We start from the raw sequence: 16,415 nt of genomic DNA, 5'->3' as shown, positions 1-16,415 counted from the left end.
TGAAACAACCACAATCAAAAATGCTGCTTTGGACTGCATGGTCACCAGACCTATCACCCATCGAAAATCTAGGTGGTATATTTGATATGAATGTGAGTGTATTTTAAACATTTTGCAAAATATATAGGTTACATCCTAAAATAAGGCAAAAATGTCTAAATCTTAGTAAATTTATGTAATGACTTTATATACTGAAATGATTAGAATAGTATTGCAGGTATTACGATATGTTTACTTACTCGGATTTTTTCCGTGATCAGATAGATATTTGAGAGATGCGTCATTAAAGTATAAAATTATCTATTAAATACATTTTAAAAAACCTATTAACGAAGACTGATATGTGAATGAAGGTATGCTATTCTTTGTTACTGCGGGTTTATCCTTACCGCGCTTGGCGGGTCCGGGTTATCTGGAAACAATTTCAGTAGTTATTCATATGGCAGGTTTTTCTGGGAATATGATTTGTAAGTTATTTAGTGGTGGTCTTTGTCCCGGAACATCATAAGTAATTAATAGATTTATGGAGTAATTTAATAAATAAATCAAGAGTCAAGGTGCACTAACAGTGAACTTTTTTGATGAGCAACAACGTTTATTGATGTGTTTTTTTCATATGGATGAATTATCATCTCCCTGGGCGAATAAATGTCGTCAAATGACGTACATGATAACCTCTTCTTCCAAGTTTTATTAAAAATACACGTTCATTTTGCTATTCTCTAAGCATTCAAATAACGAACTAGGTATGCTATTGAATTATTCAATAATCTAGGGATATTTAGTAGGTGGGTTCGTTTCTTGAGACTTAGTAGGTAAATAGGTTATCAGGAAAACATGGAATTTAAAAATCGTTTAGTGACTCATTAGTGATTTTTAGAAATCCTCTTCAGTTATACACTTGATTGTAGGCATCTATATCAGTATATTATTTCATATCTTTTTTTCAGATTTTCCTGATTATTTTTTGGAAACTTCAATGACGCCAGTTACAGGTTAATACGATTCTTATCCATTATTTACATCAAGTCTCCTTTCCCAAATAACTTACGCAATTTCTGGGAAAAATCATTGTACTTACACCTCGTAATTACCAGAGCTTATCAACGTTTGGCGCCTGGCGTCATCTTTAGATACATATTACATGAACTTGCACTGCTTAGTTTCTCGTTATTGATTTCATTGCAACAACAAATTTGCAATACCTGCATCTACCAAAAATAACGAGTTCGACCCTGTTTCATAGGCCATTACCTGCATTAACAATACTACCTATAATCTCTGAACAAATTCAAGGTAATAGATTTCAATGAAAGTTTTTCGCGATGCAAACCTCTTCTTTCCATCGGATGGTGACGAAATCGACATGTGGGTTTTCCTCGAACCGTGAACGAATGAATGCGACAATGAATGCTTCGAATAGATCATGATGGATGATGATGAATGCCCGCGATGGAATTTACGGCCAAGGTGAAAGAAATGGAAAGCCCAACGCGCCGAAGATAACGACGAAATTTGCTCTAAAGTACGGTTTTTTTAAGAATTGGTAAATGATGTTGCAGCAATCCACATTCTAGCTCTCTAAAAAGCAGCTTTGGATTTTAAGCATTTGGCGTAATGCTTAAAATCCAGATTTCGCTAATTACGCCTAAATTCTTTAAACTTCGCGCTGTCGCTAAAAATGGTATTATTGTGTGTTATTACATCCCTTTCGAAGTTAGGTTTACTACGATGGGCGTGAATTAACAAAATAATCTAAATATGTATGTTTAAAAGAAATATAAACAATTTTGAAAAACTTCGATAAACGTGTGTTCCTCATGAGCGCATTAATTTACAATTCAGCCAAGCAAAATATATTTATTTGACCTATTCCTCGTCGACTTTATCACTGTCTTCCATTGCTTTTCATAATACATACACGTCACTAGAAATTTTAGAAATCCCCATAGTACAATCTGCATGAAGGATTTTAATTCATTGTAATAAAGCCATGAACGCCTGGCAATTTTCAGCTTTATTAGTTGACGCGAAATGGATACCAAGACAAATATATGGGTTTTTAATTCCCTTCCAATATTTATGGGGAATTCTAACATCTTAGAAACCCGATGGTCACAAACAAGATTTCCGGTAGCTGCTACAGGTTGCGAGAAGCCCTACTTTAGGGTACTAGAATTGTACCGTTATAATGTCTGGTAAGACATTTATAGGGAAATTTCGTTAGTTCAAACCATCAACAGTCCATGGATCAATGGAAAAACATGGACCTTCACCTTAACTTAAAAAGGCAGGTAGTTCAGAACTACTGGATAGTTATCAGGCATAATGGCTCATAAGAAATTCACGAAAAATACACATTGATTCGCATGCTGTTATCAGATCATGATAGATTTCAAATTAAAAAATTAATTTTAATGTCTTGTACGGTACGTACAAATACGATGATAGTTTTTAGGCGATGTTATTATCATAGCGATATTGTTCGAAATACGTTATCGACCGCACTTGGGCTACATTAATTGACACAGAGTACTTTCCGTTAAAGTATCTAAGTTTAATTGCTCCTAAATATCCTATTTTCTGTTTCAAACATTATGGAATCAAAAATGAATTACATTACTGCTAAAACAATTCAAAGTATTAACTTTTCCAGGCAAGACTTCAATAAATCTGTTAATTGGGAAAATCCCATCTTTCAAGCCTACGATTAGGCCTATAAGGCACGTAAGCACGTATGGTACATAAAATTTGCTGTGCGGTATAATTTATAAATTCCACTAGTTTGTCCCAAATCGACGGCAGCCAACTATCTCGCAAAGTGGTACGACAAAGGTTGATTTTATGGTTTTTATTGTTGTTATATGTATATGTAGTTATCGGTATTAAAACTAAAATGATGGGAATTCCAGTTGTTTTGAAGCCAGATGAGGTTGATTTGATACACAGGTACTTTACAAATTTTTATATTTGTATTATAGCGAATCAATCAATTCTATGAATTATACTTCGTCTATCCAGGATTAATAATTTAAGTATGATGGAGAAAACCGACATGAAGAAAACAAAGTTTAACAATTAAAAGCGAAATCCTATGAAAAAGGTAAACATTTTGATGTAACGAGGAGGATGAGGAAGACCGAAGGGTCCTAACACACGCATCAACATATCCATCAAAATTCCTTAATTTAGACATATTTTATGCAAGTTTTGCACTTTTTAATTATATAATATATTTAATTTCTAAATTTATATAATATAATAAATTTCTTAACATGTGGTACGGTCGTAGGTACCAGTTGGACGATAAACTTTCGGGGTTGTGATAGTTTTCAATCCTCACCCGATCCCTTCAACGTTTACGCTATAGTGTATCGCGTAGTAACCATTCTAAGTGTGTTAAAGTAAATTTTGGTTTGTCGGAAGTTGGCTTCAATTTCGCATTATTGCTGACCATGTCCAAGTGATTTAGTTTGGAAGAAATTTTAGTGGACATTTTCACACTTCTTTCCTGCTCGTTTCTTTGGTTACACGTGTCAAGGAATCTAAGTTGCGATTTCAAGAATTCTCACGTATTTAATGGATCTATGTAAGTACAGTTCGTTTTTTTTTTCTGAACTTTTTTTCGGAGCATTTTTGATGTTTTTATGAATCAAATTTGGCTTATAAAATTACGGGAACGTTCAGTTAAAATACTCAGATAGCTACGTTTTGATATGTCCGGTCTCAGGTCAAAGTGCGCTGCAGCACAACTTATACTGTAAACAATAATTATTTCATTATAATTGGTTTCTTCGACATCTTGAAGTTGTTGTAAATGTTTACTTATCCAGTGACGATTCGGCCTGAAATATTCACCATTACTAATCGACCACATTTCGCTCATTTTGACTATTTCAAAAACCTAAACACATAAATCATAGATTAATTTTGGTCCTTTAAACGTATGCAAAGTATTAAACACAACGTTTCAATAATCGGTGCTTCAGATTCTAAGATTTGAATTTTTCAATCTCAAAAATATTAAACGCCAAATTTGGGTTGAAGAGGTTTGTTTTTGCTAAATTAATTTAAAAAAATTGAATTACAATTTTAACATTAAACCGTGTATTATGGAAATGAGACGTTCTCGAACATTTTGTTATATAGAATTTTCATCACTTATAGTGAGAAGTTTACTCTCAAAGGATATGACACGATCGCAGTAACTTCGTGTATACTTAATATATAAAAGTTCGATTTTGAACATTTTACGGAATTTTTTTTTATATATCTACAACTTTTATCACTTAGTATATATATACAAGATGTTTCAGAATTATGGTGACAAATCGATAGAGGTAACAGATTATCGAAAAATAAATATAGTTTACTTAATAAAAGATTGTCTTAAGACCCGCCATTTCTGAGATACCGGGTATTAAAATTCGACTTTTTTTTCTTTTTTTTAGTTTATTTTATAACTGAAATGAAATTTTGATGGGGATAATTAAAATTTTGTACACAATAGAGGGCGCCAGTTATACATATCATCGTATCATTACATATTTTCATCCAAAACTTTTTTAAATTTTGATTTATCGGTAAAAGAGAATTCAAGAATATTAAAGAACTGTCAATTCTGCATAAAAAAGTTGCTTTTAGTAAAATACTCTAAAGTGAACGGTTGCCCAGAAAAATGACAATTATTGTCATATCGACTTTAAACGCTTTAAAAAAAATCTGAAGTTTTTCTATCATTGCTTTTAATGCTATCTAATTACAATAAAATAAACACTAATATTACAATAAATGTTCAAAGTGACGACCGTGTTGGTCAATACATAAATTGCACCGTCGTAACAAGTGTTGTTGTACCCTTTGGAACATTCCTGGGGTATTCCGAATCACATCAAAAGCATTGAAAATTCTCTCACATAATTCTTCAACATTTATTACTGGTTTCGTGTACACTAAACCCTTTCACATGACCCCAAAGAAAATATATGTATATACCGGAGACTTAGTAATATATAAGTTCTACTATTATGGTATTAGAGTCAGTAACAGAATTATGACGGGCAAACTGATAGTGCTAGGGATGAAATACTTCAAACGAGGTTACTACTACTACTACTACTACTACTGCCGCTACTAAATGATGAAGTGTTGGGGAATTCCGTTTGGGGCTAAGGTATGCCTTGGGAATGGAGAAAGAAAGGCAGGAGCGAAAAATACACAGTCAAGATATGAAAAGGTGGAGGTGCAGTCGAGTAGTAGTAAATTCGTTCGATATTTTAAAATACAATAGTATTTATTACCTATGGAGAATTTTCCGAATGTTATTCCGACATACATATGTATATTATGTGTTAACGTACGCATTTTTAATAGTTATTTACGTGTTTTACGTTATTCCGTCCCCAGGCGAAGTTTGAGCTCTGATACGAGATGGCCTTTATTTCGTCAAAGGAATAGTCCTTCTTTCGGCCTGTGGTACATAGAATATTTCACGCACATATTATTTTACGTATTCTATTAAAAAATTGCGATATTTTACATAAATGTTTTTTAAATTTAATTTCGGCAAAAAATTTACATTCAGCGTTATTTTTACTTTCCAGGCCAAAAAAATATACCAACGCCTGCTGGTGGTAAACTCATTATTTTTACTATGGAAACTAAGTAACTAAACTATGTAAACAAACATTTTTTTATGTATTTGTGCCTACATTGACATTTTATGTGTTTTTTCTATCATCTGAACTATTTACTAATCCGAATGACTCGATGCAATAATTATTTCAAGTTAAGGAGGTTGTACTCAATTGCGAAATTAAATTCTTCTATCATCCAAAGAAAATTTATGTGCCCAATTGTTTACCTAGCATACGTCATATGTATTTATTTCCCATATGCGAGAAGCAACTTTGTTAAACTTGAGATTTCAGTCAAAAAACTTGAAATTCCAGATCATATACAAAAATTTAATTAATAATTCCCAAATCCATCGGAATTACCAGATATTAAAAAAGGTTTCTACTATATTAAGCAGTCAAAAGTTTTTAGAACGAACATTATAATCACGTTTGTGCGAGCTCTCATTAACGGAATTTTTGGCTTGCTCGGTTTTTTGTTCAGACAATAAATGATTGGAATTTGCCATCATGTAGGTAATTTCAACTATTAGTACGGTATTAAAGGCATCATTTCTAGGTCATGTGCGTTAATAGAACCCCATGAAAAGGAAGATAATAATGCAATTTTAAAAAAAGCATAGATGAAATTTCATTATATACTTTGCCGCTATGTATTTTCAAAATGGGTTTCCAAAGATAACATTACACAATCACCCATTTTTAGTATAATATGATTTTTACAGTACCTGCTGCCACACACATATGTTAAATGTTTCTGGATTTAAGGAAATACCTAAGGATTTGTTTGGATGAAGTATTTTTCAATACATTACAAATTTTAAAGCAGCACAAAAACTAAATAATATTATTTTACTTAATTCCCATTTAAAAAACGAATAGGTGCAAAAACACATATTGATAAATACGAGTAGTGCGGACCTTGTACAAACTGACCTATTATGACCGAATAGATGTTTGGTACAGTTTGGCAAGATGTAGCTTAAAGTTAGAATTCTAAGAAAATTATAGATAACTGAGACACGGGAATAGAAAAATTCAATCAAACGAAATAAAGCGAACAAATTTCTTGAAATAAATGGAGCTTCAATTAAAAACATCAACAGCAAAATGAACTAATTTTTCGATAACCCGCTGACTTAATACTGAAGAGAAATTTTTATTCATTTTCAAATAAGTTTAATGCATCTTATGAAAAATTTTAAGTAAATTTAGAAGAAACTCGAACTGATTTGATTAGAAAAATATGATCCTCATAATTTTAAACTGCACGAACGAACCGACGTGAATCTCTTTCGAAATCTGATAAAAATGTAGGGAATATTTAGCTTTTTAAAAATATTTTGAACCGCTTTAAATTAGCGAAATGTTTTCAAATCAGTACAATGAGTGCATATTGGGTGAAATCCTATAGGCAGTTGTGAAGTATTAAAAACTTTGGAATAAAATTGTAGATGTGGAGAAGTTTTAAGTTGTTAAAATAGTTACGGTGAAACTTTGAGAAAAACCCTGGATATCATTTTGACATATTTGAAAAATTTGGGGATGTAACGACAATTTTTAGCATCTGTAGCTCTTCTAATGAGTCAGAGAAAAGTCTTTGTGATTGGCGTGACTTTGAAGCAAGAGTGAAGAGATTTTAGAGCAAGACGTTGATGTAAAGAGCCTAAAAATCGCTAAAACATGTTAAAAACACATCTGGGACATTCAAAAAGAAAATTTTACTTTTCGGCGGTACTGAACTAAAATGATTGATTAATTCATTTTCAGATACTTTTTTTCTTTTACGGTAATTTCAGTTGATAAGTGATAAGTTTCTAATATGCAAATAGTTGTGAAATCTAAAAATATTTATGAAACTAATGCATTCATAAAGTTTCCTTGTTAAGTGTGCTGCTGTAAGTTCCTAATTTCTTCAGTCATTACATTACATACATTTAATTTTTTGATAGTTTTTCAGATATTAACTCAATTTTCAAATCTTGTATTTAGTGTTCCACCCGTATCTTATAATTTAGAAAACTATAGTTTTTTCTTGGTTTAGATATTTGTTTTACTGAGCAATGAAATTTACCCCCATTCACCACATTTAGACTTTCGCCTGCGAATAATATGAGAGTATCCATATGCATACATATATGTATGGCGTTGCGGCTTTATTACACAGTGGAGTGTTTGCATTACTGCTTACGACCTCGTTCGCCTAGCTCCGTTTCAAATTTCAACAGGAAAGAAGGCCAATTCCGGATGATCTGAAGAAGTCAGAAATATATGAAAGGAGTGCTGATTAGTATTCAGCGCACATTTCAATCTGTCCGGAATTGGGTTACCTGTCTGTTTGAAACAGGCCCCATGCTTAAATATATTCCACATCACTACTGCCTCATTTAATACTTAAGTTTCTCACTTATAAGTGACCAAGTTACTCAAGTCCTGTGTCATAAGGTGACATTATTAGTACTTACTAAAAGGAATACCTATCAAAAAGGAACTCTTCAAAGGCGTTTTCAAATACATTTTATTTAGTAAACAACGCATGAATCAGTTAGACCTTCAATTTAGCTTTGACTTTGACACATTTCACCTGTAAACAGCGAATTGCAAATTATTAGAGAGCGCTCATGACGGGGGATTTTAGGAGCTTCGCGGCAACACCGCTTTCTTGCTTTCTATATGCGCATGTTTCGGGATTCCCATAATTGCGCGTAGAACGACACATTTAGTCACGTTGTTTTCCAATGTTTGCGCATCTACTTCCATTCTCGAATCTCCCCCGATTCCGATATTCGACTTGCAGTTCTTTCATTAACGTTTCAGCTCTTTGTGGTGTTGCGTGTCCGAGCAAACGACTTTTTTCGACATATTTTGAAATCCGAATGCTTTCAAAAGATCGCCGACAGCTTGTTTACCGCCCGAATACGAATATTTTACCGCCATTCGCGTAATCGAGTAACATTCCCGCGACCCGCATTCTATCCTAGACCAAATCGACCCAGCGTGTGGCTTTGGCAAAATGTCGCGAATTCAAGAGCCTTCCTCTAATGTTCCAGATGCTGGAAAACTGACCGAGAATGAGAAATCCGAGCTTACCGACTCCAGGGCCGACAGTGGTTTCATTTCCAGCGGAAATCTGATGCTGTCACAGGAAATTTCCGAGGAAATTCTTCCGGATCAGATACCGTACCCCAGCAGTCATCAGGTGGATTCGGGTATTATTGAGGATAGCAACAAGAAGACCGGTTCATCGATGCATATCGACAGCGGGGTGTATATGACTAACGAACTCAGTTTGAGCGAGAAAATATCCAAGCTGAATTTGGAATTGAACGACCTCAACCAAGCCAAAGTTGTCGCTCCGTCACCTGTGGAACTCAAGAAAACCGCAGATGATGTGCCTTGGCAAATCTACTTCAAGCAAGATGAAGATGGAAATACGTAAGTTTTTTCAAGAATATATTTTTTCGTTGAGTTATCGATGATGCATGTTTCTAAATTTGGTATCAATAGAATAGCTCAATAGTTTACCTATTTATAGAAAGTTTTCTTAGAAAAGAATTGAGATACGCTGATCCTCGTGTCATTGTTATAAACTGCTTAAATTCGACAGCATAAAGGGTAATTTTGATGATTAATAGCTTTGGTTAGTCTCCATTTATCAAATTCGTTGTTAATTGGGAAGAGTGTCACAGGAGAGCTAACTAAGGTTCTGGAGTTTGCCATTCTCTACATTTGAGGAATGTTGGTATTGAGTTTGAAAATTTGAAATCATATCGCGGTAATTCTTTTAGAGTTCAGTGAAAACCAATTCAGGATTAAGTTCCAAAATCATATCAGAATTGGTAGTGGATAGGTTTAACTCTTCATCTGTGATAACAGATAGCATCCCTTCAGCCAAAGCAATAGGTGGATTACGACACAAATTCACAAAATTTCGCCTTTAGTGTTTGATATTCCCTTTAATATCCTTTATGCATGATAAGTGCCTGAAATAAGGAGATAATGGATTCTAGTGCTATACTAGTACCACTCAACTGACCCATCAACAATTGTCAGCTCTGTTCCAACAGAAAGATAAGCTAGTTTCAGATAATCAAAAAGCTTCACACATATGCCTGAAATGCCTACTAGTTAGAACTTTTTGCAGTTATTTCTGGCTATATCTGACGATACAAAATTAGGCTTCCATCCTGCTGGAATAAAGCTTTGAATAATTGGACGGAATCAAGAACACTGAAAAACCCTTTAGGACATTCAAAACTTCTTTAAATAATGTCATCTCTAATTTCATTTAAACACATATGTAGTAAATGCCGAAAAGTATTCAAGTTTTCGATTTTAAAAGGAACTTCTCATTTTTGATTAATACAGACATTTATTTCTCTAGGATTTGAGAAAATTCATGAAAGAACAAATTTGCTTCAAAGCTTGATAAAATATGATTTAAATTGGACAATTACGAGAGCCCTCTTTTACAAATGAATGAAATATGTCTCACGGGCACTTCCATCTGAGTTCGAATCTATGTATATACCGATTAGTGATGAGGCTAAAGAGAGTAACTCTGGTTTGTTTGCTCCAAAACTGAAGACCTTGTCTCGCGCCGAACTTTGCCAGTTATTACAAATGGCCAACATAACAGCAGCTTAGGTTCCAACTTAACTTTTATAAACTCCAATTACGTGAAATTATGAGCAGTACTTTTTTTGTATGTGATAACTCCAGTCCATAAACTGGAGACAACCAGAACCAGTAGATCATCCTAACCTCTAGTGCATTCCTCATAACATCCTTATTACTGGCCAAAAGACATTTTAATGTTTATTTGCTTACTTTTCAAGGTACCACACATTCTTCGCTTTCATTAAATTTTAATCCAATTGAAAATTCTATAAGTGGTTGTTTGCCTTCAAACCAAGCAAAAGCAAACACTATATATACATACATACATACATACATACATATATTCTTTTAGGAAATAGGAAATGGAAATTACGTTTATCCTTTCATAAGTAAACCACATTCTCTTCCTCAATATTGTAATTATACAAGGTTACACCTTAAACAGGTTTTCAATTTATGAGACACAAAAATCCTAGCAAACTAAAAAATATAATAACAAATAATATAATATATAAAAATATAATTTCATTGAGATTAGAATAGAAGAGAGTCTCAATTCGTTCATATGAGAGTCCAAAATATTTTCTTAACGTGTTTCTCGATTATGTTTTACCATATAAACCGTACCCGGTAAATATACCGTATCACTACTCCTACGGTAAATATATACATATATGTGTATGTACTTTAGTTTTACAGGGAGGACAGTTAATATTACCCGCTATTGCTGTCTTCTCATCCGTTAGAGTTAAGTCAGTTAAATGAGACGAAACTTGCTAAATTTGATGGTAAACTAAGATTAAAAAACGGTATTGTCGAACTTCAATTGATTTACGAAATATTTAGCAAAAATGACAATTTGGAAAAACGGTTTTTTTCTCAGAATAACTCTAAAATATGCGGATGAATAAAAATATATTAAATTGGAATTTTATAATTTTTTTTGTGGCACAAGCTGAAACTAATTAATTTTCTTTTTGTTATTTAGTTTCGGAGATACAGACCTTACTTTCAATTTCAGACTTTCCTCATTCACGCTTCAATTATCAGACTGTTTAAGTGCATATTATAGTACGTTATCCCAATATGTCATATTGCTCAGAAAAAAAATCTTTAAAGAACTAACAAAAAAGAAAATCGTCGGAACGTTCAATCTTGCTATAGATTATTGAATTGAACATAAAAGTCGCTAACAAAATACGACAAAAAATCTAGTCTGTATTAAAAAAAAATTAACTTAGGGCCAATACATCAGAAACTAAACATCGAAAAAAAACTGTAAAAATATTACATAAGCCTTAAAAAATAACATTTTGTATTGATTTTTTGTTGAACCATTAGTTTTCCATGTATTTTTAAAACACCTTTTTCAAGGTTTTACGTTAAAAATGTAATTTTATAAGTGTATATTCTTTACTATACGGTAGTTTATCAGAAATAAGTATATTGATCTAAACCAATGATGGATCTCGTTAAGAGCAACATTTTTTGTATGTATCGTTTTCTTCGAAAATCACTTTTTTATTTTTACGTTTCCCTCCTTAAAATTCATGATGCGCCAATGATTCGTGTTAGTGAATTAAAACTATTTTCCAGAAAAAAGGGCCGGAGATTGACCTGCTAATACGCGTACCTTCGTCAACAAATAAAATTTCTTTGGTACTGCGATCGGTTAACGTTTACGTTCGTTGTTTCGACAATAAAGCCAGATAAATTTGTTAAAAATAGTTCATTTTTCAAATAGTGAATACACAAATATGGTTTTGGCAAATAGTGCCTCGAGTGAAAACGTGCTGAAGCTCGCATGATCTATTTACACAAGGTTCCGATGCGTCAAACTCCTAAAAAAACGCACTGTTATGCATGCTATCCAATATTTTCGGGAGTACGGCACGTTTAAACCGGTAGCCCATTAACGTGGGAGATGACGTTCCCACAGGATGGCAAGTCTTGAGCAAGAAATTCTTGAAAATGTTGTTGTACTCCGACCAAAAGCTAGTACGAGAACGTTGGCACTTCAATCTAGGACATCTCATTCTACAGTATTACGAATATTAAAACAACAGCAACTGTACCCTAACCACGTGCAAAAAGTGCAATTTCTAAAACCTGAAGATTTGCCACGAAGACGTCAATTCTGTGAATGGACTCTTGCTAAAATGCATGAATAACTAAACTTTACATAATTTTTGTTTTCAATTGATTAAGCTGGATTTAATCGAGAAGACATCTTCAACGTGCACAATACGCATATCTGGGCAGAGAAAAATCCTCATACTATCCGACCAAACAATTTTCAGGAAAGATTTGGAATTATGGAATATGAACAGCACTCATATACATGTATAATAAATGGCCTACTTATCGTACCTCTCGTAATGTCTAGACGGCTAAATGGGCAAAAATTTTCACAACAGATGTTTTGTCCGATTTACTGGAAAATTTGCCACTGAACATTCGAGCCAACATGTGCTTTCTCCTGAACGGGACACCCTGCCATGACTCACGAGCGAAGCAAAATTGGCTAAATGAAAATTTTCCAAAATGATAGAGAGGACGAAATGGCGCTATAAGTTGGCCCGCCAAATCTCCGAATCTAAACCCGCGTGATTTTTTCCTGTGTGCGTGAAAAGTGTAGTTTATGCTACTCCAATAAACATAATCGAAGGATTGGAAGAACGTGTAGAAAATGTTGCAATATCTCTTCGAAATAACCCAATAATGTTGCAAAGAGTTGATAAATCATTTCGTCGACTGTTGCAGCGTTGTTTTGAAAATGATGATGGTTATTTCGATCGCCTTTTATGAATGAAATAACATGAAAATCTCCTGTTTTTGCTTGATGTGCCTTTTTTTTAATAACACGAAACTAGTTGTTCGACAATATGAAGTTACTTCATAGGTAAAAATTGTATTATAATTTAAAAACTAAATCAGCAAAAATCGTAAACATTTCAGACGTTCGGAATTCCGTGTGGGTAAAAAAACTTGCCAACGTTTTTTGCGATTGTTTTTGGAATGTGTATATCGTTCATTCGACTAAGTCAGTGCTGCGTAGTGAAATTTGTCCAATATTATGTATAATTGTATCTTGATAATAAGGGGCTATCGAAAAAATGTATTAAGGAAAACAATTGGTTTCGAAAAATTCTACCACCAGTTAAAATTAACGTGCTTATTTATGATACACCCTGTATATACCGTAACCCAAAATGTCTCTGATCAAATAATAGTAATCTTAATCTATGAACAACTTTGTGTGCCCTTAGGTGAGTAGTAATAATGAGCAATGATAACTATAATAGGTCATTATTTCTGTAACACACATATTTGTACAATTTAGAAGTAAAGTTTTGAGGCTTTTAAACATCATTCAGAGCTATGTTTAACACTCATAATTCATGAAAAATATCAAAGTTGCTTTTTTCAAAATTGGCCAAAATCTGAATAAACACTTCCCCGACTGCACTTCCCAACACACAGAAGCACAATTTTTAAATTCTACTTTTCGTCAATATGAAAAACGATGAAATGAAGACATTGTTCCTGGTCCTTTCTACTTAAAAAAAACATTGAAATAAATATCTACTTGATTTTCATTTTTTTTACGGCAATGAGAATATCCCATCATTCTTCTATGATATTTTTTCCGGTACTTTTCCGAAGCTTTCACCACTTTCATTATTGCAACTACACATAAGAAGTACAAACATAATAATTAATTGCCCCCTGTCTGACATCCTGGTGGTCGTTTCGCATTTCGTGAGAAATCAGCTTGAGTTTGTTGGAATTCCCGCCATTAATTTAGCCTCGAATTTAGTCAACGAACGGTTGTTGAAATTTTTAAATGTGAGATATCCATTGTGTAAAATTTGAAAGCAAGTTGGATTTACCCAGTTTACGACACTACGGTTATATCGATACGAGGGACACACAATCATTTTGTTTATTCAAAAATTATAGTTATAACCGTAAGAGATTGATTAAAGTAATATTTGATGTTTCAGTGATCTGCACAAAGCAATTCTACATAGATTTGCTGAGGTAGCTTTAGCTTTGATTCGAGTCGCACCCCATCCCAGTTTGCTGGACACTCGCAATGATGCTTCGCACACCCCTCTTCATTTAGCTGTCGGAACTGGACAATACCTTGTGGCCAGATGGTTGATTATAGCTGGTGCTCGACCATGCCCTAGAAGTTCAGAGGTAATTATTCTGAAACGTTTTTTACACTAGAATTTGCGAAAATATCAAATATTCGTTATACAAAGCAAATAAACAAGAATTGGCAGAAAGGCCAAGGGGCCGATAGCCCATTCACCGGGTGAATAAAGATGGTTATTATTTATTAAACAAGAATTACAGACTGTAAAGATTTCATAGTCACCCAAACGACTAAGTCAAAGATTTTTATAAAATAATTGTTTAACCGTTAAGATTAAAAATAAAAAATATATATATCTCTATCACAAGAACGCCCATTTCCTTCGGATGTGCCGATATAGCGAAGTTATGTACCCTATTTATTCCTGTTTTTAATTATTTCATCCATATCTTTTAGCCGCTGAGACACGGTATCCACCATACGAAAAAGTTGATTTTCAAAATTTATTTTTTCTGGCAGCTTCTGTTTGTGTGATGAGTATGAACCAAATCAATGAGACACATTTATCGCATAAGGGACTTTTAGTTCTTTGACCTTCCAAGTGTAAATTTGGGTATTCTACAAAACAGAACTCTTAACACCCGTCGTAAATATACGGGAGTTCCATTGGGGAGTCCCGTAATTGCGGTCGACAAGCTCCCGCCATGATGTACCAACAAACCATGATCACCACATAAAAACTTACATAATTAATAATGTTTTTGTTTTAATTATTCAGTTCTGCTTATTTAACTCACTATTACAAAACTTGTACTTGTCAACCGCCCAAAGCGGAGCAATAATAAGAAAAGAAAGTTTTCTCATATGGGAACTAATTTATATACAATACTTTTTCTATTTTAGGGTAATTCGCCTCTACACCTTGCCGTAAAACTAGGAAATTTGAATTGTGTAAAAGCCATCACCGACCCCGTGAGTTTCAAGTCCAGGGAAGCATTGGCTTTGAGCTACAAGTCAATACCCTGCGAAAAACCAAATCTTGAGCAGTGGAATTACGACGGTAAGTATACCCTTAAGTGGGAATTTATTTAAGTCATTTTCTCAATTGACGTAAACAGTTTAAATTGGAGATCTAATTGTAACTAATATCGGTCATGGATTTCTTCTACCTAATGGATTGTTGAACCATAAAAGGTCAGCACTAAAAATACGCTTTTATCTACCAAGTATTAAATTGTTTATAAGTTGTCGCATTCAGTATTGCTTGGAGATTTTTCAAATTTTAGCCATATTCAAGTAACTTTCTGTTATATTTACATAGTGAAAAGCGCATAGCTAACAAAATCGTTTGCAAATTTTCTTAATAATTACATTTGTCAAAATCTTGATTTGTTATTGTATGATAAGACAGCGATTCCTACTACTGACCTTTGATTTTACCATTGCAATAAATTTTGCTAAAACTTCCACTGTTTCTGCCAATCTCGAGGTCAAATTGCAATCTTCTAGGTTTGCGGTATTATACTATCGTTTCAAAGAAATTTAAATATATTTCTGGGAATTAGTTACATACCAAAAGACGTTGATTCCAGTATACGTTTCATTTCTAAATAAGTATGATCAAATCCAGCAGATTTTGTATCCTTTTCGTATCATTGACACTTGAAAATATATATAAATTTAAACATTTGTAATTGATTTCTTTTAAGAGACTATACACATAATAATGGGGTTGTCTGACAACTTGTGTGATATTCTATTGTTTAGTTTTTAAAATCTTGAATGAGATCCGAAAATTTACTGTAACTTTACGAGAACCTCATATACAGGGTGTCCCACAAGTGTTTCATTATATTTCAGTGGGTAATAGTACATTGAAAAATAATATGACTCTCTATATAAACCATATTCCAATAATGCTTCATTAAGAAGATACAGGGTGTTAAACTTTACTTAAAAAATCTAACTTTTATTGATATATTCAAAACCGTTTGAGATATGTAAGTGAAATTTGGCATGTTTTGAGAGTTAATGTAGACGCATTTATTTATGCA

General features: G+C 33.3%; 1 protein-coding gene across 2 annotated transcripts in view; it reads left to right on the top strand.

Moving 5' to 3' along the window:
* The window catches only part of cact (NF-kappa-B inhibitor cactus), a 28,075-nt gene that overhangs the window by 3,056 nt on the left and 8,604 nt on the right, over positions 1–16,415 (top strand). Inside the window, exons 1-4 of one of the 2 annotated variants that reach the window (XM_066295618.1) lie at positions 965–995; positions 8,687–9,071; positions 14,264–14,462; positions 15,265–15,421. In XM_066295618.1, the coding sequence (XP_066151715.1) occupies positions 980–995; positions 8,687–9,071; positions 14,264–14,462; positions 15,265–15,421 (757 nt within the window). In that variant the 5' untranslated portion in view covers positions 965–979. Of the gene's footprint in view, positions 1–964; positions 996–8,686; positions 9,072–14,263; positions 14,463–15,264; positions 15,422–16,415 lie in introns of those variants that run through there. The other variant, XM_066295617.1, reaches the window with a different exon arrangement.

This window comes from Euwallacea fornicatus, chromosome 23 (assembly GCF_040115645.1).
Source record: "Euwallacea fornicatus isolate EFF26 chromosome 23, ASM4011564v1, whole genome shotgun sequence".
Taxonomy (NCBI): Eukaryota; Metazoa; Arthropoda; class Insecta; order Coleoptera; family Curculionidae; genus Euwallacea; species Euwallacea fornicatus.
This window is presented reverse-complemented; position numbering and strand designations above follow the sequence as displayed.